The 25,406-nt window shown below is 41.2% G+C and overlaps 2 protein-coding genes across 9 annotated transcripts in view; one reads left to right on the top strand and one right to left on the bottom strand.

Annotated features, from left to right (window-relative positions):
- pkd1a (polycystic kidney disease 1a) overlaps positions 1-3,341 on the top strand; it is a 70,919-nt gene extending 67,578 nt beyond the window's left edge. For both annotated transcript variants that reach the window (XM_019360024.2, XM_013264414.3), the window contains exon 56: positions 54-3,341. In XM_019360024.2, coding sequence (XP_019215569.1) covers positions 54-1,067 — 1,014 coding nt within the window. In that variant the 3' untranslated portion in view covers positions 1,068-3,341. The remainder of the gene's footprint in view (positions 1-53) is intronic.
- Positions 3,342-3,993: 652 nt separating this feature from the next.
- Positions 3,994-25,406, bottom strand: part of tsc2 (TSC complex subunit 2) — a 33,166-nt gene continuing 11,753 nt past the window's right edge. For 4 of the 7 annotated variants that reach the window (XM_013264416.3, XM_013264417.3, XM_013264415.3 and 1 more), the window contains exons 17-42: positions 24,068-24,190; positions 23,882-23,988; positions 23,622-23,787; positions 23,163-23,285; positions 22,934-23,068; positions 22,167-22,356; positions 21,973-22,066; positions 21,788-21,890; positions 20,661-20,755; positions 17,810-17,950; positions 14,363-14,524; positions 14,108-14,269; positions 13,116-13,228; positions 12,609-12,851; positions 12,120-12,368; positions 11,377-11,466; positions 8,758-8,912; positions 7,444-8,051; positions 5,507-5,585; positions 5,346-5,432; positions 5,067-5,253; positions 4,844-4,983; positions 4,679-4,757; positions 4,496-4,587; positions 4,315-4,413; positions 3,994-4,224 (exon numbers count right to left, since the gene is read on the bottom strand). In XM_013264416.3, the coding sequence (XP_013119870.1) occupies positions 4,066-4,224; positions 4,315-4,413; positions 4,496-4,587; positions 4,679-4,757; positions 4,844-4,983; positions 5,067-5,253; positions 5,346-5,432; positions 5,507-5,585; positions 7,444-8,051; positions 8,758-8,912; positions 11,377-11,466; positions 12,120-12,368; positions 12,609-12,851; positions 13,116-13,228; positions 14,108-14,269; positions 14,363-14,524; positions 17,810-17,950; positions 20,661-20,755; positions 21,788-21,890; positions 21,973-22,066; positions 22,167-22,356; positions 22,934-23,068; positions 23,163-23,285; positions 23,622-23,787; positions 23,882-23,988; positions 24,068-24,190 (3,981 nt within the window). In that variant the 3' untranslated portion in view covers positions 3,994-4,065. The remainder of the gene's footprint in view (positions 4,225-4,314; positions 4,414-4,495; positions 4,588-4,678; positions 4,758-4,843; positions 4,984-5,066; positions 5,254-5,345; positions 5,433-5,506; positions 5,586-7,443; positions 8,052-8,757; positions 8,913-11,376; positions 11,467-12,119; positions 12,369-12,608; positions 12,852-13,115; positions 13,229-14,107; positions 14,270-14,362; positions 14,525-17,809; positions 17,951-20,660; positions 20,756-21,787; positions 21,891-21,972; positions 22,067-22,166; positions 22,357-22,933; positions 23,069-23,162; positions 23,286-23,621; positions 23,788-23,881; positions 23,989-24,067; positions 24,191-25,406) is intronic. The other 3 variants (XM_013264419.3, XM_005460535.4, XM_013264418.3) reach the window with 2 other exon arrangements.

The raw sequence follows: 25,406 nt of genomic DNA, 5'->3' as shown, positions 1-25,406 counted from the left end.
ACTGATATCTGAATGCTGTACCCAAAATGGTATCCTGTTTTTTTTCTCCTTAGTTTCGCCACAAGGTGCGTTTCGAAGGCATGGAGCTCCCACCGTCCCGTTCATCCTCCACCAGCGACTGTAAGTCCCTGTGCTTGCCTCCTCTGGACAGTCCAGACTCCCCACCTACCCCAGACAGTGTTGATGCTGGCTCTGAGGCCTCGTGGCGTCCAGCGTCTTCCAGCCCCTGCAGCCTCACAGAAGCCCCGGGTATTGGCCTGGGGCTTGGCCTGGGGCTTGGATTGGGCATTGGCCCAGGAGTGGTGGTGGGAGGTAACAGCTGGAGAGAGAGAGCAGAGACTGAAGCTTCTCTTAGAAGACTCCTCCCCACCCTGGATGCTCTGCTGCAACAGCTTGACCGTGTCAATACAACGACAGAGGATCTGTACCACATTGAGTGTAAACTGGAGCGAGCCCAGAGGAAAAGGAGGCGTAGAGGGAGGGAGAGGGAGAGAGACGATGGAGTTCAGGGAGGTAGGAGCGAAGGGGGACAGAGAGGGGAAGGGGAAGCCTGGAAAGAACAAAAGCGTGGCAAGGAAAAGAACAAAGGGAGCAGGAAGGGGAAAAAGGTAGATAAAAGTGAACTTCCAAAAGAATGTGGGAGCAGTGCTGCCATCCCCAAAAAGACTCCTGTAGCTACACCCGTTCCCTTTTTGAAGCCCCGACCCTCCTCTGCTTCTACAAACCCCCCTGTTCCCCAGTTGTCTGCCAAACCTTCAATCAGTGTGCCTCCACCCACACCAGTCACAGATAAGTCCTCCGATTCTTCCTCTCTCCCCCTGTCATCAGCAAACACATCATCTTCCCAAGTCCTGCCATCAAAAACACCTACAGCTCTTCCATCCACCCGTGCACCCACCCCTTCCCTGCCATCTACGCCCATTACACGCAACTGGGATCTTCCTGCAGAGAGAGAGACCCTCCCTTCCTCAAGCCTGTTCAACCACCCAGCTCACACAACCACGATCCCTACACGCAAACGGAAACGCAAACCCCCATCCCTCAAAAACAAAGTGCACCCAACTTAGATTGATACGAGCAGATAGAATGAAAAGAAGTGAAAGGTGGAGAAAAAGGATGTGCGCTTAAAATGATGGGTTAAGGACGAGAGGAGGCGCTCATGGGCAGCAGGTTTTGTCTTCAGATGCCACTCTCTAAACCCAAGGAAAGGACAGAAACTAATAGATGTGAAAGTACAAGGATGAGCTACAGGAAAGAATCAAGAAGGATCAAACAAGCAGTTTGGGGTACTGAAAGACGAAAAGAGCAATAAAATAAGACTCTGCAGGTTTATAAGCAGTGATCCGTCTCAATCCCGACTCCGTTCTCAAGGTGCAGGTCACCAGATGCTAGCTGAGCTGGTTAAGGGGACATAAAGTCAGCAGTGAAACCAAGAAGTTCCTTTCATTGTTTTCCCCGGACCAAAACTGCCCCCTGATCCCATGTGACCCTGGAGGTTACCTGGGGTCATTGACAGGAGCACAGAAAAGTGCTCACCATAAGACTCAATGAACTGAAAGCATTCTATGCAATCAGACTTTTGTGTATCTCAGAAAGAAAGTGTGATTTCTCAATTATGTTATCTGTCTACAAACTGTTACATTTTCTATTTTTGGTCACCATGGGTACCTGTGGCCTGTCCCAAATTTGCATGCAGGCGCACACAGATATACGCACATGCAGGTGTACACATGTGTAGAAATAACACTGTAGACAACATATCAGCAAATAGGAACGTGTGGTACACTTTAGCCCACTGGGTTACAGGTGAAAACACACACACACACACACACACACACACACACACACACACGCATGCACGCACACACACATAGACATAATGCTGTTGGGATTCCAGCAGCCAGTTATTCAGGGCGCAAATATATCCGTCCTCTCCAGAGATGATTGGAGAGACTGAAGACAAGAGAGATGAAGTCAGAGGAGCCAATGACAAGGAGGTGTAGCAAGTGAAAAGCAAGGTTAGTGTGAAGAAAATGATACTGAACAGATGAGTCTGATCGTAGACAAGGAAACAGACAATACTGAGTATTTACACAAGTTCTCCCATTATAAAGCTATAATGACTCCCAGTCTGATTATCTTTCCTAATTGTTTATTTTTCGTTGTGTTTTGTTCCATATGGAAGCAATTTAAAAGCACTTTTGTTCTGAAGTATTGTTTTTTTTAAATGAGGTGTGGTTTAAATAATAAGCTTGGTATCCAAACCATTAGAGAAAGCTTCACTCATACTGTATCTTAATTATAAACATTGCCAAAGCTTTTGTATCATTTATGCATCCTGAGATTTTAACCACACCAGTTAAATAATTCATTCATTCTTGTACTTGCACTTTATTCTTTAATGGAGCTGATATCAAACCCCATATTTAACTCTCGTGTGTCAAGTCATGCCTTTACAGCAACATTATAGAAACGTCCTAGTAAGTATTATCAAAGTAATCAAGCTGTAGCTTGCAGTTGTTTGTACTTTTGTTTGCTCTTTGTGGTGATGATGTTTTTGCCTTATTTTGTTCAACATGCGCACTTCTTGTGTCCAGCGGGCAGATCTCAGGGAACCCACCCTTAAAACCTGTAAGAAAGTCCAGGAAAGACAAAAAAAAAAAAACTGATATGTAGTAGTTAAAATATGTAACTATGGTCAATGTGACCCCTGCTCCCTCCCTTCCTTTTCTCAGCAAGGCTCTAGAAGTTGTACTACATCGAATTTGCCTTGGATTTAATTAAAATATAAAATGTTAAAGTAGTAGTTATGGGCATCTTTTCCCCTCTGTTTTCATACAAAACACCACGGTTAAAGAGCATAAAGCAAACTTACAGGTGCTCTTAAAATCCAATTAAAAAGGGAACTTTTCTTCTTCTGTGTGTGTACATTTCTGTATATATTAGCGCTTTGTGATGTATATTTTTGCTTTTCATGATCAGTCATTTTTGTGCTGCAGCAACGTACACATAGGTCGAGCACTGGTGTTGCAAACTTCAGTTTTATGTTCCACTGGTGTAATCGAAGTACTACAGCCAAAGCTTTTAATCAGTTTACTCTTTAACGGCGAATAGAAAACCCCAAACAGCACAGCAGTCAGCAGTTCCCACCTCCACCAGCGTTATATTCCTGCTGTGTGTAACAGCTTAGTGCCAAAGCTCACTGTTGTCTCCTGTTGTAAAATGCATTTTGTTTAAAGCAGCGTTAAAGATTTGTCTATATGCTCGTTTGTATTTTGCAGTTGTCGCACTTCTCATGCTTTTGCACTTGACAAAGTCAAATAAAGAATTTGACAGCTGAACTTCTTGCAAAATGAAAGTTTTTTTTAATGTCAAATGCTAGCTTGGTTTCCACCCTGTAGGTAGTGCAGTAGAAAAATTGGCCGCAATGTGCGGTAGTTGTCGATGCCAAGCCTATAATCGTATAATCAGTGTGCAGATTGAAAGGTTGAAGAAGAAAGGAAAAAAAACAAACAAACAGTTTCTTTTTTACAAATCCAGGAGTTACATAAACAACAGGAACAGTTTGTCACGTTTCCAACCACCTATAGCGTCTAGTGTCTAAAATTCACTCCGTCTGTGGCCTTCACTAACTCCTGGGAAAATTTTCTGGAACAAATTTCTCCCTTTATCTTTTGTGTACAAAGGATTTTTCTGTTCTCACTAAAAACAGCTCCCCGCTGTTGCTGAAAACAACTCCCTTAGAGAAGTGAGACTGACCCAAAGCAGTAAAACAGCTGGACAGTCATCTAAACAATGGGCAGAAACTCACTACAGAGTACTCCAAAGCTAAGGGGGAACAGCTGATTCATAAGTAAACTGTTTTACATTACATTTGGTATATTGTTAGAAAAATAATTATACCTGCTTTGACTCAGACTTAAGGATGCTCAAAGGTGCACTTGGGCTTTCATTCCTTCTTTCTGGATCAAAAATGAGCACAATGCCACTTTGTAAGTTTTTATACTTTGTTTTATTCAGTTCACATACTTTTGTCTCGTCTTGGTTTAATTTCTTGTCGAGAAATTAAACAAAATCTGTGAAATCATCTACAGTGGACACCAGTCTTTTTCGTTGTCCGGTGGCTTCCACATTTGTTGGAGCACTGCTCTGTGACAAAGGTTTGCTCTGCCCTTGCGTCAGTGAAATCCCGGGAGTCGAGCGAGACTGGATGGCTTCTTGAGCCTAAGTTATAGCAATAAGATAAATGGGTTGAAATTAGAGAAAATAAGTGCAAGTAGTGGTGATGAGGAAGACTTCGTATGTTGGTCTTACCCTGGTCCTGATCCTCTTGATGTGTCGTAACCTTGCCAGCCACTTAGAAGCGTATGCGTCAGAGGGGTTAGCTCTGTACTGATGCACTAAAGAGGCCATCTGAGGAGAGAGAGAAGAGTCGAGAATGTGTGTCACCTCTGCAAAGTGTGTTTGAATAGATGTAAGAAGATAAAAGACTTACATTTGCATGCAGAGCCATCTGCCTGACTAACAGGGGAAGGTTTCGATCGGAAACAATTTTTGCCACCGTTGTGTCTACTAATCCCTCGAGGTCTGAAAGAGGGTATAAAGAAGAACTCATTAAAGTTAAACAAAACTGACAGAAATGAAGAACGGGATCAGAAAAAGAAAAGGATTAGCTCACCTTTGCGGCACTGGAGGGTAACGAGGTTACATTCATAATCCAGTGGTTTTATAATGACTTCTACAAAATTAAACTGACCCTAAAGGAAGGGAAAATGGGCATTAAAAGACGGAATATCGACAGCAAATTTCAGATTTTTTTTACCGTGCTTGTGTGTGCATCTACCTTGATTGTGCCCAGTTTGTACTCCTCTCCAGAGTCATTGTACACCACCATGACAAAATCATTGCCAATGTGTCGCTTTTTGTTGCAGCAACCCTTGTCGCTCTCCCTGTTTGGCATCAGTGTGGCTATGTGAAAGATAGCTGCAGGGACACAATTTCATTTATAATATGCAAATGACAGACTCGCTGTAAAAACACGCACGCACGCACGCACACACACTAACCCTGCATGATGTCATCATGCCAGCAGTAGGTGAACTCTCCGTCATCTCCATACTGGTCAAGCCCTCCAAGGAAAATCTGGTCTGGATCACAGTCTTTCAGATGGATTAATTTGCCAAGACCCGTGAGGAAAGAGGCGTAGCGGTTCGAACCGTACTCGTTCGACAAGATGGCGACTTCATTGTTAACCTGAAGAAAGTGAAGAGGAACAAGACATTAAACCAGAGAATATATAAATTATATGATGGTGATAAGCAAAAGTACAATCAGTGCGTCCTCACCTGACCAGCTCCTACAAACACCACCCCGATTTTATGGGTGTCATAAGGCGGCATCTGGTCCAGAACCTTTACCGCACGGTCAATCACCTACGACAGAAAACACACAATGTAAACCATGCCGTATGATCCAGAAGAAGGTGTAGGAGAGAAGTCAGGTTTACCTGAGTTTTGGGCAGCAGAAGTGGCTTGTTGGCTTCATTCCCAAAGAAAGGAGAGTGGTAGAGCTGCAGAAACACAAAGCTAGAAGATATAAGAAGAAAGAAAGTCAGTTTAGACACATGGATATGTAAATTAAAGGCAATCTACCTTCATGCTACCTCATATGTGACTGGTCAATAGAACTACAAACAAAATATAAGGAAGTAAATAAAAGCAGCACAGCTTCTGGAACCAAATATCGTTTCCATGCCAAGAGATATCTAAACTAGTGCTGTCAGCGTTAATCTCGTTCACACGGGGCAATCCGCGTTGACTCGCTAATGGAGATTTGCCACGTTAATGCGGTTATGGCGTTAACGTCATTTCAACGAGAATAACGCTGACAGCACTAATCTAAACATTTCTATTCAAGCATCTGTTTATATAGATTATGTATTACATGACAATTATAAGCACCACCCCAGTTCCAAAAAAGTTGGGATGCTGTGTAAAATGCAAATAACATGACTCAGTAACATGACTGCATGTAAAAAGAGCATCACAAAAGTAAATATGGAGGTTCACCAATCAGCAAAAATCAATGACGACAACAACAACAAAAAGTGTGAATAAGTTGCAGAAAACTCAAAATAATGTTCCTCTGCATAAGATACCAAAGACTTCGTGCACAGAGGTTTCCACAGATTTTCTGAATATGTGTGATATTATATGCTGTGGATAACGAGATATCCAAAGGCCAAGGCAGAAAGTCCACATTGGACGCCTGTGATCTTCAGGCCCTACAGGTGGCACTGCATTAAAAACAGGTGTGATTCTGTCATGGAAATCATTGCATGGGCCCAGGAACACTTCCAGAAATCACTGAACACAGTGCCTTCCACAAAGAAGAAACCACATGTGAACATGGTCCAAAAACACCACAATCTTTTCTGGGCCAAAGCTTATTTAAAATGGGTTGAGGCAAAGGGGAAAACTGTTCTGTGGTCAGACAAATGGAAATTTGAAATTCTTTTGGAAAACATGGACAGGGCATCATCCAGACTAAAGAGAAGGACCATCCGGCTTGTTAGCAGCACTCACTTCAAAAGACATAATATCTGATTAGGATATTGGGGGTGCATTAATGTGTATGTAATTAGGAGCGTGAACATCTGGAAAGGGACCATTAATGCTGAAAGCCATACACACAGGTTTCAGCGTTTTTCCAGAGAAGGCCTTGAATATTTTAGCTAGACAATGCTAAACCCCATACTGAATCAATTAAAAAGCATGGCTTCATAGTATAAGAGTCCAGATGCTGAACGGGCCCGCAGTCCAGACCTTTTGCAAACTGGAAACATTTTGGTGCATCAAAAAAGAGCAGCTAAAATCCTCAGAAAAGAATGGGACAAAATTCCTCTCCCAAAAGTCGAAATACCTGACCTTTACAGACTTCTGTTAAAAAGGGGGTGCTGTACAGTGGTAAACATGGCCCTGTCCAAACTTTAAAAGGCCTGTTGTTGCCATAAAATTAAAAAAATGACAGTTTAAACATTTGACATGCTTTCTGTTGTAAATAAAATATGGGTTAATGAGATTTTCAAATTCTTAAATTTAGTTTTTATTTATATTTTTAAAAGTGTCCCAAATAATTTGGAACTGGGTTGTAAATACACATCTATGCATGGTCTCTGTTCTTAGAAGGTGTTCATAACTACTTCCAAGTGCTGCATTGCATAGTTTCTGTGCACGTTCTGATGTTTCATCACCTTAAAAAAAAAAAAAATTATTTAAAAACAGGGTTGCAGGACATAATTAAAATTTGCTCACTAACAGGGTGACACTTTTGATCTTGCAAGTCAAAATGAGCTTACGGATTTTACTTGCTACATTGCATCATTAATTTGGCAGAAACGCATCACAGAAGCTGCAGCAGTTTCTTGTATAAATCGCACAATACCTGGGGCTCAGTCCAGAGATTTTCTCAGTGTTGCTGGGACCAGGTCGACTGTGGTAAGCATCCCTCTCAGTCCTCCTCTCCCTCCTGGAGGAGGGGGCTGAGACTGAGATTGTGTGACCTCTGGGCCGGTGGCCTCCACTGGGTGAGATGGGTCCAGATTGTACTGGTGCTGGTGGAAAAGACAACCTCATCCCCGCTCCTCCACTTTGAGATGACGAAACAGCTTGCCCTTCACCTGCTGGGTTTGGACCTCCCGCTACATTAGTGTCCACTCCAGTGTTTCCCTCCACCTTTTCTTTCTCAAACTGAGGCTGCTGGGGTTGAGGCTTGCCGTCTGAGGGTGCTCTAGGCCGTGACGTGTCAACCATCGCACTTTCTGACTCCATAGCAGCCTTGGCAAAAGCTTCAGGTAATGTCTGGAGCTCAGGAGAGGAGCTGGACTTGTTGAGTCCATGACCCTGGGACTGAGAGTGTGTCTGGAAGGGAAGATCAGGCCCCTGGCTTCCTGGAGTGGATGGTCCAAAAGGGGGCTGATCGATTGGAATTGCTCCCTCGCTTACTTCTTCCAGGGTTGACTTTTCATCATCCTGACTTGAGGTGGAGGGGGACTAAAGGTGGGAACAAAAGCTGTTTATTTAAAGTACTGCAATGACAGTATGCAAGTTTTAACCACAGACCCCACTGTGACATCACCCACTAGTTTTTTAACTCCTGATTAGCATTTACAGAGAGCGAGGGTGTGAGCTAAATGGACATGTCAATCACAAATTAGCCATACTCTAACTCATGTCCTTCTTTGTCATCTTTTTGACATTAAATGAGACAAAAAAGGTGAAATAATTTGGAAAATGAAGGTCATGCTGTTTTGAATCATTAAACATTTGAAGTGCTTTCTGAGGTCACAGAAGTGAGCAGTAGGATGACACAATCAGACTTCCTTTTGCAACAAGAACCTCCAAGCTGTTCCCATCTTTTATATACAGTCTATGTTTTTAACATGCTGCCAAAGCACAGCATGGGTTGTTAAGGGCGCTGCTAAGTGAGTGTTCAGAAGCTGCACTCCACTTGGCTGCTACCTATTACAGCAGTGGCATGGAAAGCCACATAAAAAAAGGACAGTGCAGACAACACTGACTGTCAGTTTATAATTAAATAGCACAGGTGGTGCAAATGATGGAATAAACAGCTTGTAGGTGCAGGCACTGACAGTAAACCACAACAAGTGTTTTTAATGAATGTGCACATGGTGATTTGTTTACTGCTGCACAAGACATCATTAAGTCTGCATGTGTGGTTTGGTTAACATGGTCCTACCCTGCTGAGTGTTTCAGGGGGAGTCTTTGTAAACTTATCAGCAGCTATGAAGATTGGATCAGACAACATTGGCTCAAACTCTGCACTCCCCAACCAGTCAGGCGGCGTGTTTGCTGTAGCAACTCCTGATCCCTCCTCCAGCACCACGACAGAGTCTACAGGAGGATACAGCCACAACCATGTGGGTTATAAGTCAATGCAGGTATATGAAAGCAATGCAAGCACACAGACACACACATCACAGTCTTGTCCACTGTTAGTCACACAATCAGAGACATAAACAAATATGCAGGTGGTAAGACTAAAGATTTTATCAGCTGTCAGTAGTAATCATGACACCAACACCTCACAAACATTCTCTCTAAAATCTCAATTCAGGTTAAACACACAATAATTCAAATAAGTCATTGTAACAGAATCATATACATCTACACTGATGATCAATCTCAGGCAAAAAAACAAAAAACAAAGCCATGTGCAAGATCATGACCTACAGTGACATCAACATAAAAACACTGAGATCAGAGACAGATTTATCAGTGCGGCAGGCAGCATCACTAGTTCATTTACTCATTTTCCATCTAGACGCATGCATCGTTTTGGTTGCTGGTTATCTCATCCCAAACGCACTGCAGCTACTGCAACAGCAGCCCAGACCAGTCTTGCATCTCCCAAACAACACGTTCAAAGAAGAAGAGAAACACAATCACAGGCAGGCACATTTGATTTTTTAAGACCCCCAAACTGCAGCTCAGAAAAAGTCTTCATCACCCTACTGGTTAACCAGTAAAGCAAGGAAGTTCATCATGTTGCTTAGATGAGGTCTGGGCTTTTCTGTTGACAACATCAGAGGGTCAGAGGTTAAAGGTCAAAACCTGGGAGTATATTTCAGAAACAAAAGGGTTAGAAAACTTATTTGGGAAGAAAAAAAAATATAATGCAGAAGATGTCAAAAAAAAAACCCAACAAAAAAAAAAAAAAAAAACTGAATCATGATTCATCTCTAGGTGTCATTTGGCTGACTGATTCCAGCGCAGACATGTTTTCATTAGCAGTAAGAGAAACCCCCGCCCCGTGTTAATAGAAGACTAATGATAAAGCCGAAAAGCTGAGTATCTATACTTGCACAATCTTTAAGGAAGCAACAGCAGTTCTTTCACATAACACAATGTGATTGGTGTGCATGAGAATTCATGGAAAATGATGGTCCTTCCCATCATTTCTTAAAATTAAAAGGAGATGTTTTGGAAAACATGGGAATTTTCTTGTCTAAACTTAGATGAGAAAACCAATTTCACTCTCATATCTGTTAAATACGAAAACCAGTGCCAAAAGCTTTATAGTGCAGCATTTTAAAAAAAACAAAACAAAACAGGAGACTTTATTAGTTGTCTCACAACTTTACAGTAAAGACTTTCAGAAGAAAAAAAAAAAAAAAAAAAACTGTACAACTGTCAATTGTTAAATATGAGAGCAACAATTCAAAGTTGCTCAACAACACAACACAGGTGTTGTGTGACAAAAGCCTATTTGCTAGGAATCCCCAAAAAACTGGATTTTCCTGACGATAGCAAAAGAAAACTGTCACCAGTTGAGGGCATCTTTCAATTTCATTTTTACATAGAGACAGGCCAAATAAATAAATAAATAAAGAAATAAATAAATAAATAGAGAACTGGAAGAAAAGAACACCAAGTTCTGAAAATGTTACAGTGAATTTATTTCAGCTAGTGGTTGTATTTTTTATAGAAAGTAGTTGTGGGGGGAGATATTTTGGGGTTGGAAAATTGTCCAAAAATACTCCAGTCACTGTGTTAGCATGAGTAATGCAAAGAAAAACGTCACTTTGCATTTGGTAAACACAAGGCTCTGTGTTTAATAGGCATGTTATAGTTTCCACGAGTGCGCTCTAGGGTTGTTGGACAAATTCATCACTGGAGTGTGAGGCTCTGCATGGATATTCTGCCAGTAATTTTGTGACTGTTTGGACTCCATCTGGACACACAAAACTACAAAGGACTAACTACACACACTCTTACAGGGGACTTTAAGCTGATGAATATAATCACAGTGACTATTCGTTTGTGGTGTCTGCTGCAGTCTCCGTCTGCAGGAGAGTACAGTTGCTGCTTAAATTGCTCTGACACTACACATAGAGCAAAAACTATGCAGTCATCCTGCAAGTGTGGATGCACAACTACATCCATAAGGTCTGCATCATCAGGGCATATAATCACGGCCCAATTCAACTGATTAAAGAAAATTCTGACACTTAATTTCCATAAAGCCACAAAAAATAGTTTTACATTTCAGCTTTTGTAATGGTCTAATATCTTCACTATGCATAGCTCCAATGCTTCTGGTCTTAAAAGCAGGATTAAAAGCATTCCCTTCTTTTTGCAAACAGTCGCCTCACTCGAAACAATAGACAGATATGAGACTGGTATGAAGCTTCTCATCTAACTCAAATGAATCAGGGAATATAATTAAAGAAAGATTCCTAATCTGTGCTTACAGACTGCTGTGTTGTGGTTGTGCAAGTGAGAAGAAATATACTGCACCAGGAGTTTTTTGAAGGGGGGGGGATAGATGTGGGGTCACACGCGTGGTGGACGGTACCTGCCCAGGAAATGCTCCTGTGCAACCTGCCAGGGGCTGGTGGGCCTGGGGGGGCAGTGCCCATACCCAGAGAGCAGAGAGAGCCACCCACTGCAGGCGAAGTGTCAGAGGACAGGTCAGTGGCACATGAAGCCACATAACACACCGCAGCCAATCACAAACCAGCATGGGTGATGAGGATGAAGAAACATGTAAAGAAACCAACCAGAACAAGGGAGGAAAGTGCAGTTAAAAATAAAATGAAAATAAGGATAAAAGAAAGAATGGGGTGAGGGGGGGTCTGATGTCCTGAGGAAACTCGAAATGGATCCCCAGAACAAATAAAAGGACTAAAATAACGGCACACTGAAACAGAGGCACCTGCAAAAAAAAAAGAACATGTGATTTAAGGCAGTGATATCTGACAATCAATAATCTGAGTGAATCCAAGCTGGGCTACTGAACACCTTCAGGCTCAAATCCAGCACTTACAGGCAATTTAGCATTTCACTTAGTCCATTAAAAGGGGATCAAGGACAAGCAGTCACGCAGATAGAAGGGATGCATTCATGCATAACATTACATCATACTGTAGCTTGCTTATCTGGATGTGCTGTTTTTAATTTCATGGATAACAGCAGGATCCAAATTTGTCGGGACCAATAACTCATCAGCACTTATACAACCTCTTATTCAACACGAGAAAAACGTCACAAACTTTCTGATATTTCTTGCTTTCTATGCCCAGACAGACCCTTTCTCACCTGTGTTGGAGCGCTGAATCAGGTTTGCCTTTCCTCCAACACTGCTGTATGTTTGGGTTAGGGACTCAGAGACAGGAGTCGGAGCAGGGACAGCTGTGCTAGCAGGAGCACTGGCTGTCTGAGTGGGAGGTTCCTTCACTCCCTCCATTGCCATCAGAACACTGGAGAGCTCTTGCAACGGCATGTTACCAAGCTCCGAAGAAAAAGGGCTAGGTGGATTCTCCAAACACATTAGCCAGCTTGTGTTACCTGTGATGACAGAATTAGAGCCCAGCACAGAAAGCAAGAGAGTCAGGGAGCACATAACACAAACAGCAGAAAATTAAGTATCTTTAAAATGAATGCCAAAGCACACTGAAAGGTATGTGGATGATTTTTGTTGTTCCCCAACAGACACTTTCTGGCATTACTCACATAATAACAAAAACACAGAAAGTTTCTACAATAACTGTAGTGACATTCTAAGTGACATTCTTACAGGTGACATACCTGATGGTCTGCGTATGAAGATCTCTGCCCACCCTTGTGTGAGCATTGGGGCAAACTCAGCCAAGGTGGGGTTGTCTTTTAGAGTAGGAGGCGCAGATGGAGTGGCAGAGGTGGAAGAGGATGGACCTAAACTATCCAGAGCAGGACCAGAGGAGGGAGAGAGTGGAGCAGTCAACTCACCCTCAGAGGGAGACACCAGAGGACTGAGACTCTGAGCGGGACCGGCACGTAGAGCATGACCACCTGGAAGTCAAAGTCAGATTCAGATTTCTTTATTGTAAAGTCAGACAATCAGAGAAAGCTCAACATCATTATTACTCCCAAGACTCCTACATTGAGGATTGTAAGTCAAATAAAGCCACAGGATAGTTACATAGAAATATAACTTTTAGAACTGAAATATATACAGTAATGTATAGTTATTCTACAAAAGCAGTGTTACCTTCCTAGCAACGGCAAAAAAAAAAAAAAAAAGTTACGTATTTGTTTTTGTTTTTTTATTGCTACCTGACATGGAGCGAACTCGTATGCGTGCAGCTCTGTTGTGCTGCTGGCTTGACTGTGACTCCAATTTGGCTGGAGCCTCTTTGGTCATTCGGGTGTGTAGTGATGGGTCTGACCTGCGGGAACAGGAGAGCAACATTATTGCTAACAATCCAAAGTGGTTACAGGCATGCTAGCTGCTCTTTGACACTGTTGATCACCAACTTAGTTTATCATTTTGGAATTTGTTAATTTTGTAATTGTTAAATATTTAAGTTGAAGCTTTAATGCCAACAGTTTTGCTATTTTTCTTAATTGCAGGTTACAAAAGTTGGTTTTTTTTTTGGTTTTTTTTAATTAGACATTTTGTCTTTAAGAAGTAAGCTAAAATGATTGCAATTTATCCTGAATGGGTGGGGTCTATTTCATGGCTATTCATCCACTAAATGTCAAAATATTTTACTCAGAAGGATAAATGTCAACCCCATTGTGGCACTACTGGGTAAATGCCATGTGGTAGGTGGTCTATTGTGTTTATTTCCAGCTCCATCGTTTCATTCTTAGACTTCTTGGACTAATAGAGTAGCTTTGTATGATTCCCATTTCAAAATAATCCTTATTCATCTTCTTCTGGGTCTCTAGGCAGCTACTCAGTTCAACCTGTGTGTGTGTGTGTGTGTGTGTGTGTGTGTGTGTGTGTGTGTGTGAGTGAGAGTGTGTGTGTGTGTGTGTCTCAGCAACAGATGTGTGGGGCTTCTATGCTGACAGTTTTGTGCTAGGCATTTAATGTTCAGTGTTACTGACATTACACAGAGCCAAGAGTAGGAAAAAAAAAAAAACACTGTGTTTAGAGCAGCATAATGCTCTCATAATTAACTTTTGGCTCACCGGGAAGAAGGGGGGAAAAAAAAAAAAAAAAAAAAAGGGAAGAAAGTTAAAGAGGAGCACCTCTTTGATTTGTTGTGCCAGTTAAAAGCAGACAAATTCCTTTTAGTATGTGTGCAAGCATGCATCACCTGGTCATTTCCCCTCCTCCTCCTCCCAGGCGATCAGCCATGTCCAGGCCCAGCAGCGCTTGTGTTCTGACCCCTCCGCTGGTTGTTATGGTGACCAACTTGTTGCCCACCAACCAGGTCATACTGCGGCCTCCTGCTAACAGGAACTCTGCGATGGGAGACCTAAGAGAACAGAGGCCAAAATCATCACTCGTGCTGCTTTTTCCAATTCCTTTTACAAAATATGACCATTAAAAAAAATAAAATTCTTCTAACCTCTTCGGCAGTGCAGAGAAGTTGGAAAACACATATCGCGCCATCATGTCAAGACAAGTCTCTGTGAGCTCTAGGTGTACAGTCTTCAGCCCCTCATCGGCCTGAGTTACTGCATTTTCATCGGCAGAGCCCAGACTGCACGTGGTGGTTGAGGTGTGCATCCTAAAAGGTGGAAACAAAGAGACAAATAAAGAACAGCAAAAGGTGGAGAAGAGCGAGATGAAGGCACAAGCGCCTTGCGTATTTAATATGTAAAGTGCACAGAAACATGCAAGTTCTGATTTATTGGTGCAGAGAAAACTGCAAGAAGAATCACACAATCACCCGTGCTCATATCCGTGCCTAGATCACATTCAACACAAGCACACATGGAAACGTGCATTCATTTGTATACAGTTGGGTTCATAAGTATTTGGAAAGGATTACAAATTTTGCATTTTTGCCTCTGTATACCATCACATCGGTACTAAAAGAAAGCAATCAAGATGTTACTCTAGTACCTCAAAATATTCCACTGTTTAGGACCTACAGCCATTGGCTCAGAAGTAAACTTTGGTATCTACTGCTGGGAACTCCGTAAGTTTAGGCAAGTTTAATGATATTAATGCATTCCCAAGGCTTCAACCCAAAAGGTTAACCATAAAAAGTAAGTGTCAAGCCTTACCATAACCCTAACCACATCCTAACTTCAACCCTGAAGTTTCAATTAATTGTAGGGCCTTACAACATAAAAACCCCCCAGATATAACTATTTATGAGTTATGAGTTACGAGTTACTCCATAGTCTCCACTCTTTAACAAGATTATGTGGACATATGAAACTAAAGACAGAGGCAGAATTTATTAATGCAAAGCATTTCACATCATTTATCAAAAGCAGTGAAGAAATTTTTGATGGTGCAAGCATGTAAATATCCCAGTGGAACAGGGTCACTAGTTTTTATGCAGTTTTAACTGTTGATAATAGTAGCAGAAATAAGTCTGATGCGCAGAGTTACATAGTTATAGGATAGAGAGTATGCAAAAACAGTTGATTGAAAGAAAGCTGAAAGTCTACACGTCTATCACCTCCTGAGGGCTTCACTGCAAGTTGACTGTAATGATAGTGTAAAGAGGCAAAATTGTGCACACTCACTGTCTAAATATTTACGGACCCAACTTCTTATGCTCAACCACCATATGATGATTACATTTCTCTAAGTGCACACGCAGAGACACATGCTGGGACAAGTAATACATGGCTTTGCATGCTCTGATACCACACTGATTCTCCTACTAAATGTAAAAAAAGCTCTCTCTGGGAGGGTAAACGGATGTGTAATATTTTGATGCAGAAAAACCAGCAGGTAGAAGCTACGTGTGACTCGATGTGTTTGACGGTATGTTAATGTTTTCACTGAAGTCAAATCTTTCAATTAGCATTCACTGAGCAGCAGCTTTTTGTATTCAGATGAAGCATTTCTCCATGCTCTACACAAGAATCAGTTTGGAAGCAAATTTACAGATGTGAACATCAGCTCAAGGGAGATAATGGAAGTGTTTTGAAAGCTTGCTGCTTAGAAGTAAACATGCTCAAAATGAGCAATTTACAGCAACACTCCAGCCATGTGAGATGTTACTTCTCATCACAGCGGGGAGTATTAAAGACATGCGGACTGTTTTTCAGAGCCAAATCATAAACAAATGCAAAAATGAAAGAAATTATCAAATATTAAAACAAGAAGGTAGCAATGCAAAGGATTTAAAAAACAGAGCAAGAGGTCCTTAGTTTTTTGTTTTGTCTTGTTTTTGTTTAAGGCCTCCATTCTTATTACTTACAGGTCCAATAAAAATACTCTATAAAAAGGTTAGGGAAGGTCTGGACTGGCAGGAATACAACTATATTTCCAGAATTTCAAAGATGTATGTATAAATACTATTGCCACTTTAAATGTTTTGAGCATAAAAATATAGGCACACATACAGACTAATACTGATGCGTAGATCTTTAGTATGAGGCTCAAACAAATCTCTCAAGTCCCAGAATGTGAATCAGCAACTATGCAGTCACATTTTATAACTACTATTCTTCTACTGACAATGACTCATTTTTCATTTCAATGTTTAGTGGACACATACTCCAAAAACATGACCATGAAAGACTCACGCCTGAAACAGTACGCGGTTTGCTGCTTTGTCATCCCAGCACATGCTATTGAACTTCAATTCACTGACACTACCCAATTTAAAGTAAAGAAAAACAAATGTAACCTTATCTAATCCCATACAGTTTTTCCAATGAAAATGTCGCCTTGAAGACTGAAAGCTTTGAATGCGGTCACGTTATGCGATATGGAGTAAGTGTCCACAAGGAGGTGAATTTTAAAACCAGTTCACACAAAAATCAGCTCTGAGAGCAAAAGCAGATTATCAGCCAGTCAACAGTTAAAGCAGGTTAAAGAGAGCAACAATGCAGTTGTTTAGTCCCACTAATTTTGTGTTTGTCTTTGAACATTAAACAGTACTTTTAAGCATATTAAGTACTGAGCTGCTGCTGCCATCTGGTGGCAATACTAATATGACCTATGACAATCAAGTGGCATGGGCAGCCACATCTGACAACTGCAATGTTGCATTGTAATTCTTCCAGATGCCCAAGAAAGTCAGCCAAGGACAGATAAGCATATGAAATTAGTGAGGAAGAGTGTTTGTGTGGATCTGCGTGTGGTGATGCAAGTGATGTTGATCAAACTGTTAAAAGTTCATCTCAACCCAGGTAGTTCTGAAATCCCGCACTAGGAGATTGCCATGGTCATAGCAGTACAGTGGATGTTTCAGTGGAACAAAACACTAAAATTATGTCAAGCAAGCAAACAAAAGCTGTTGTGTTGCTGTTGCCACGGTCACTGTCGAAGAGGCAGATGTGCCCCCACACCACACAGAGGGAGCCAAAGTAGGGGGTTGCAGTTGTTTACAGTGAAGTTTATATAGATCCCACCATTGTGAATACACATGCTTTGCACCAGTCCCCTTTGCCATTCATTTGTTGTTAGGCCAATGAAAATCAGTCAGCAATACACCCAGCACATAAAAGACACATACAAATAAAATCAAACCAAAGCAAAATAATGAAAAAAAAAAGCAAAATCTGTGTTAGAGCAAAGTGAAAAACATCAATAATGAAAAGATGCTTTCCCACGTCTTCAACAAACACTGCATGCAAAAGCAAATCAGAAAAACGGCAACATTTAAACCAGCACAAATATAAACACAGCCCAAAACAAACCAAAAAGGTCAACACATAAACCTTCCTCCAGCATGCACCACCCAATCCAGGTGCCCCTGGCAACAAATCCCCCCCCCAAAGACAGACAATGACCCTAGACCCCATCAATCCCATGAAGAAAGCAGTAAGTGTTTGGGTTGTTATTGGTTTTTGTTTTGTTACCCAGAAGGCTCTTCTCTAACCTGCGGACCGCATGTTCGGAGACGCTGATGCTGCGGGAGCGGAAAGCGTCCATGGCTGAAAGGTCCCTCAGCTCTTTAACTGGAGAGCTGCTGCTATTGGCTACCGCTGCTGCTGCCTTTGCCACTTTTGCTGCCCGCAGGCTGAGCGGTGAGGAGTGTCCATGGCAAAGGGCGAGGGGGATTGGGCCCAAGATGGAGTAACGGTGGCGTTGGGGCAGTGAGAGGACAGGGGTCATCGTGAGGGTGGTGGTTTGGGAGTGTGGAGGAAGTGTGGTGTAAAAGTATACCAGGAGACAGCAGGAATCATCACCAGAGAACCAGAGCAACATGAGCAGGTGATCAGGAGTGCACGCCACACATGGAGAGGGGCAGGGTACAGAGGAGAGGGCCACAAAGGTCAAAGGGCAGCGTCACATGAGGAGGGAGGGATCAGGAGCAATGTAGAAAGGATCCAGGATGACACAACCACCCCCAAAACCACAACCACACCAAACACAGGGGGCAGTGGAGAGGGGGAAGGGTCAAATAAAGGAAAAACAAAACAAGGTGAAAATTAACAGCAGTGAACATTATGAATCAGATTACAGGAGAGTGGAGAAAGAAAAAAAGAGGATTAAAAAAAATAAAAGGATACACGCCAACTAAACAGAAAACAGAGAAGCTAAGGCAGAGGGGAAAACAGCTTCTGCTATTCAGAAAAGAAAATACACAGAAAGTATTCAGGAGAGCAACAAAATAAACATTACTTCACACAGCAGGTTTGTAGAGAAGCCAAGGACTAGTACAGAAGTATAACCGTAGGGATGGACTCAGCACAGGCTTTATAATAGAAGTTAAAACACAACTGAAACATAAAGCTGGATGAAACCTGAGGGTTGGAGCACAGCAGCCTCAGACTGGACCAAATACTAATTTAGTATCATCATCACCAAATAATGTATGCGTTTTTATATATGCAAAGGTAATGTTTGGACACAGTGCAACGTTTGCCAAGAACATTTTAAGAATTAAATTAATACATTTAAACTTGACATTCTGACCAGCATCCTGGTGGAAACTGAGCTGAGGAACTCCAACCTCATTATGGGCAATGAGCAGCACAAGGACTGTGATACCAGAATATGGAAAACTGAAACTGTTATGGAAGAATTAATGTTAGCAGAAGCATTTTGGATTACTGTGGAGAGCTGCAACAGGGATTTGCTGTTTTGGTTTGAGGTTTTTTTAATTACCAAGTTAAAGATACTGGAAGGGCTTCATAAAAATTAAAAACAATTTGTTAACCCAAATCTAAGAAAAGACGGAAAATTAATAAAAATGCCACAATAAACGTGAGCATAAAAGTAGAAATCACATTAGGAAAAGGGGAAGATAAATATTATAGTCTCTAAAATTCACTGGGTAAATTCAGGTTTAACTGGGATTTCTACACCAAGTACTTATTTTTAAAACATGTAACTTTTTGTGTATGAAAATGACAACACTGGCGTTTTAATTTTGTTCTCCTGCCACTGGCTCCACTCACTCTCCTTCTGCTTTGTGCAGCCTGTGAGATAAAAGCAAGCTACAGGACTCATACCAAACAAAATAATAGACCTATCACTTCTAACTTTCTCACAAAGGAGAGCTGCAGACAAAGTGTAGTTAAGACACAGAGTAGTGAAGTTTGATCTTTAGTCCTGCGACGAATCCTTGCAGAATCTACACAGCAGTTGCACTTGTACTTATGTGCATGTTTGATCTGCATTGCCCTACACTCACAAGCGAAACTGAGCTGATTAGTTTGGACTTGGCGATAATTACTGAACAAAAGTTACTTTTAAGGAAACTCGGGAAAGAGAACATTTTAGTAGCAACTGAGTTGGGGATTATGACAGCTTTGGAAATAAGAAAAAAATAACTTATCCCTACATTGACAGAACACTGGCTATATTAGCATAGCGAGCAAACTAAAAACTATCACAGCCTAATGCATTTTGTTAATGATTTACCATCTTTACATGGTAAAACACTTTACAAGCGTAATGACAACAATCTGTGTCTTTGTAGTTACATTTCTTAGTGGGTACTACAGCATAGCGTATGTGGTGGCACAATTTAAAGCAGTATTATTAATTAACGCAAATAGACCTCTGTTAAGTACCCTTCGCTCTGTGTCACAGTCTAGAGTGTTTTAAAAAGTGACTTTGTACATGTTTTTAAATGTACACTGTTCAACTAATCCAGGTGTGGACAACCAAACAACATTCACACTTTGTACGAATGAGAATGGCACCTTGCTGAGAAAAGCTTCTTTATCCCTCTGTGTGAAAGATGGTGTGTATTTCTCTTTGTGTAAATGTTCTGTGGTCACAAACAGCAGTCAGACGGCACAGTGTGACAGGGGGAGGGACACCCTGTACCTCTTACTCATGCTATTAACTAGAGATGTATTTTTGTGAGATACAGGTGGTGAAAGCAGCACACAAACACCTGAATAATGATATATAATAATCCACAGCAAATATAAACTAAATAAAGGCATAGCATTATACAGGTGTTTATGCTATTTTGTCCACCCTCTGTGTGTCAAATGAGGTGACTCTTGGAAAAATAAAAAATAAAAATAAGTGGTTGTATAAGAACACATTTTAAAACATAAAAAAGCATAAACAGATAAAATGAACTAATGATCACCATGGCAACCTGAGAGGTGTCACTGCAACCATCACGCCACAGTACGAATCATGCTGAGTCCCCTGTTACCTTGGCTACCCCCAACCCTTTACCACAACAGCAGCCACGTGGGCAGCGTGCGGTGCTGCTGGTTTGCACATTACTGCTGGCGACTGACAGTGAACATACAGTTTACCTCTTGGGTCTCTCATTGAGGCTGGTGCTTCGGGCACGAAACGGACTCTGCTCATGACTGTCATCGAATGGCATAAGGGCGTTGGAACGCAAACCCTGAAGGAACACAAAGATATGAACCAGATATGCAAAACAAAAACGGCGATCCAGATTTACAGACGATTTCCAGTCGTGCCCCCTCTACTACAGGTTTCTCAAACTTCACAAACATCCAGATGCACCTAACTGGACATGTGTCTCCTGAACAGTACAAAAGTTCAATGAAACATCTCTCTGGAGACATTTGAGGTTAAAAGTGTGTTGTGCAGTTACTTGCCAGAGCAAATAAATCCAAGTGAATGCCCAAAAGTGCATTAAGAAGCTGAGACCTCAACTTTTTTGCAAAAGAGAAAGGAACAACTATGTGCAATGCAATGCAACACTATCAGAATGCAATGAATAAAAAGCATTACATAATAAGTAGAACTGACAAATCCAGTGGAAATATCCAAGGACAATTTAAAAGAATATTTCAGAAATATGCTAATTTGCCTTTTTGTCAAGAACTCAATTCTCTGTCCAATATAAAGCTGCAGCCTGAAGCTGTTAGCTCAGCATAAACACAAAGAGCTGGTCTGTTCTAATCTGAGGGTTATGTCTCTGTTGTTTTCCATCTCTTTTCTGGTGAAAATACACCAGGGTCACTTTAACATTTTCTCCCCGGAGTTTTTATGCTAAGCATAAATAACAAGTGGAAATGAGGGTGGTGAAAACATTCTAAGCCCACTACTGACAAGAAAGCAGACGAACAGTTATCTGATAATTATTGGACAACAAGTTATTCTCAAGAACTGAAGGAAGTCCAGAGAGCCTTGTTTTGTATTGCATAAGAGTTTGTACAAGTTGTTGCCTTTTAATTAAACTATTGTTAAAAGGCTCTGAAAGGAAGACACTTTCTTTTATAAATGTATGAGTAAGAAGGACAAGGTCCTTTTCAGTGACATTGATTTCAGTGCAGGAGCTACGCATCTGTACTCTCTCTTAGTATTGCATTATTTCTCTTCCTTATATTGTTCATGTGTATGGGCAGGTCAGTAACAGTAAATTCAGCTTCAGGTTTAAAGGCTCTTTTTTGTCACTGTGGTGTACCTTTGTGATATACTGAACAAAGTCCTTGCGGAAGGGTAGTCTGCAGCGTATGAACCACATGGCAATCACATGGTGGGCCAGGGACACAATGTACTGGTTGAACCTGATGGGATTTGAAGAAATACTCAGATCAGAGTGTGTCTCTGCATCAGGGAATACAATTTGTCACATGTGCTAGGACTTACTTTGAGGGGTTAGTGTAAGGTAGTGAGATGGCAAAGACGCTGACATACTGCTCAGCTACAAAGTTGGCATACAGATGGGGAAGGCGCACGAGGGCTGTGAAACACAGTCAAAAAAAAAAGAAAAACAGTCTAAGAAATTAAAACTTTGACCTTCAACAATGTAAAAGAATACAAAAAAAGAGAGAAGTACTCACTGGAGAGAAACTCGAGCATAGGAGATGCCATGGCAACAGTAGCAGAGATGTGAGTGAGCTTGACGATAAGAGCAGGAAGAAGCTTGATCATGATATCAGGCATCTCCACCGTGCACATTGTAAGGGCCACCACACACTGCTTGGCACAGCGGTAAATGAGCCCAGTCTCGAGGCACTGAACCAGTTCTCTCTGCATGGACCAATGAAATGATGAATGTAAGTGTTCAAAGATACTTAAATCAACCGTCTTCCCCCTAATGATGCTCGTGTTGAATTTCAGCTGTCGTCTTGACCAGGTCTACAAGCCTAAGCCCACTGAGTTGCTGCCATGTGATTGGCTGATTAGACATTTACATTAACAAGCAGTTGAATGGGTGTCACTAACACTCCATGGACTCCACGTACACACCATGGAGACTTTGTCAATGGTGTGTACGTGCATGAATTGTGTTTAAATATGAGTAATAATAGTAATAGAATGCAAATGTAAAGTCTGTCTGGTATATAATTAAGCTAATCTGATCATTCACAGCAAGAAAGTGGGTTTTATGTCCTGCCTCTTCCGGTACGCTCAACAAAACCATGTTATTTCTACCTAAAGCAGAGTACATCCTGTTGTTTGCTGCATGTGAAGACAAGCAACCTGGTTCCAACCTAATTTTCCCAACATAGTCTAGAGTTGTTTTGTAAATGCTAGCATAAAACTTATCGTAGAACCCTGTGAGGAACACAGAAGGTGTTTGATTTCTGCAGACTAGTTTTTGTACCTGTCTTGACTGCTCCAAGTAGTTGTGGTAGGAGGTAATTGCTGTAAGAACAGGAATCACTGCCAGCTGAACATCTGTGCGCGAAAACCCCTCTGGAGTCTTTTTCAATCGCTCTGAGATGAGACGATCTGTCACCTACACACGCAAAGGAGATCAATAACGACTGAATTCACTCACAACATAACATGCAGTGTATTGATCTGTATTTATGTGCATAAAGTCAGGCTACCATGCAGCACAGTGTAGAACACAGCTGATCTAAGTTGCATGGTGATGTGAGCAGCAACACTTTGTACTGCAGCATCCACGGCAGCTTGTCAAGAACCAATTTCAGCACCTTCCAATCTGTCTCCTGTAAGAGAGAAATAAATCATAGCCGAAACCTTTACAGATAAAAGAGAAGTCACTGCAATTATATGTCACTATTTCTGCATTCTAACAGCTGCAATGCCCATGATTTAATTCTGATTTGAATTCAATACTGTCTGCCAATCAGAAAAGAAAACCAAGGGGGTGCATCTAGCCCCATTGTAAGATATGCAAGGTTTAATCTTAGCTTAAAATGTATAGCAACTCTAGTTGAGTCCAAGAATAAAAAGACAAAACTGGGCATGAGGCCAATTGTTTAACCACAAAAGTATTATTTGCACTGTGCGATGCAGTTTGATACAATAATTATTGTGTGTACCATCTTGAGGCACTGCAGGAGGACACTGAAGGCAGGCGAATAGGGAAGATAGGCTGAGCGTGTTGAGGCTGCTGAAGTGGGAGGAGCAGCAGGAGGAGCAGGGCTGCCAGCAGGCGGAGAGGTTGAACCTGCTGGCTTCTTTTCACCAACACGTTTCTCTGGTTCCCTGAAAAGCAACAAGAACAAAAACAAGTGACACAATGTTAGAGAGCTGTCAGAAAGCAAAATACCTCTAGTAAAGGAAATGTTTGTTTTCTCACCCTATATCACAGTAGCAATAAGGGCTGAATCTCATGACACCATCTTTGTTTGGGACCCCAAGACGGTGAAGAGAGTCTGCACGCATCATGAGGAAGAAGTCAAACACCTGAGAAAAAAAAGGAGGAGTCAACAAAGAAATGATGTAGTAAGAGGTAAAAACATTTGGGTAGTAACAGATCACCTACCTGTAGTCTAATAGTGGAGGCAATAGTTGAATAGTACTTGTTCTTGTAATGGAGCTGCAGGTGGCTGATAAGCAACTCATAAACACGACTCGCATGGCTGGCAGGCAGACTGTAAAGTTTGCTCTGTCAGAAGAAAAAGGATAACATGTTATCACCAGGCAAAATATAAAAAATGTTTTGGTGCATGTTTATTTGATAAACCTTGATAATCTTAGTTTTGCTAGCTGAATGAAAGTCTTAGGCAGCATGCAAAATTTCATATCAATATAGCACACTATAAATAATGTTTTACTTTACTTCTTTTTTTTTTTGCGCATCTCCTGAACCTTAGCATGTACCTAACAGTCGGCTAAGTATCATAAAATGCAAGCACATGACACTACACTGGCAAAAATATCCAACATTACAAAACAGTAATTATAGATACAACATAATTACAGACTTTGGAGAGTGGTCACCAAGAAGGCTGAAATCTATCATCAACGACATTTTAATGTTTGGAGTTTAATTATAAGATTAATAACTGCCGGGCGGCATTAACATGATGCAACACTTGCTTCTAGAACGACTTTGTTGCTAACGTTTATTCTAGAAGCATGTCTTGAGTCTGAGCGATTCATCTTTGCTCAGACGCTAAAATTTGTATAAACTTCACACACTGTTCCAAGGATCGAAGAAAAAAAAAAAAAAAAGACATTTTCAATTTTATTGTAAATCAACTTTGTTTAAGAAAATAAAACATTTGTATTAGTCTGTAGATAAAGGTAATCGTGTTTATCTGTCCAGGTATATACATCAATTTCCATTCAATGTATATTAATAAAATTTTGATTACAAGGCAGATATATCCTCCAAATACAAAACAACATCACTAAAACTGGATCACACCTGATAAGCTGACAGCCAGCTTGCAATATTAAGCATTAGTTTAGTCATTTCATCATTAAAAGTTTTAGCTGCTGACTCATTTGATTAAGAGGAATTTTTTTTTTAAAAGTTAAATTAGCAGCAGCTAGCTTTAGCTAGGAAAAAAAGTTATCTCACAAGTTAATTTTCCTTTAATACATTTTTAGGCCGGAGAGGGCAGTCGGTGTCCTGATGGGTATGTGTCAGATAACCAGGTCAGAGTACAGTAACTGCAGCATGACAGCAATACAAAGACACAGTGAGGCAACATCACAAAAACTGCTTTTGGGTTTGGTCAATTTGGTTTGGACAAATTAAGTGCCCAATTTTTTTATTTGTGAACTACATTTTTTTGCTTGTTATATTCTCAGCCTTTTGTGCCATGAAGAGATCTTTGAGCTTGGTAAAATGTCACCAAATAAGACGACATTTA

Source organism: Oreochromis niloticus, linkage group LG6, assembly GCF_001858045.2.
Source record: "Oreochromis niloticus isolate F11D_XX linkage group LG6, O_niloticus_UMD_NMBU, whole genome shotgun sequence".
In the NCBI taxonomy this organism is placed as follows: domain Eukaryota; kingdom Metazoa; phylum Chordata; class Actinopteri; order Cichliformes; family Cichlidae; genus Oreochromis; species Oreochromis niloticus.
This window is presented reverse-complemented; position numbering and strand designations above follow the sequence as displayed.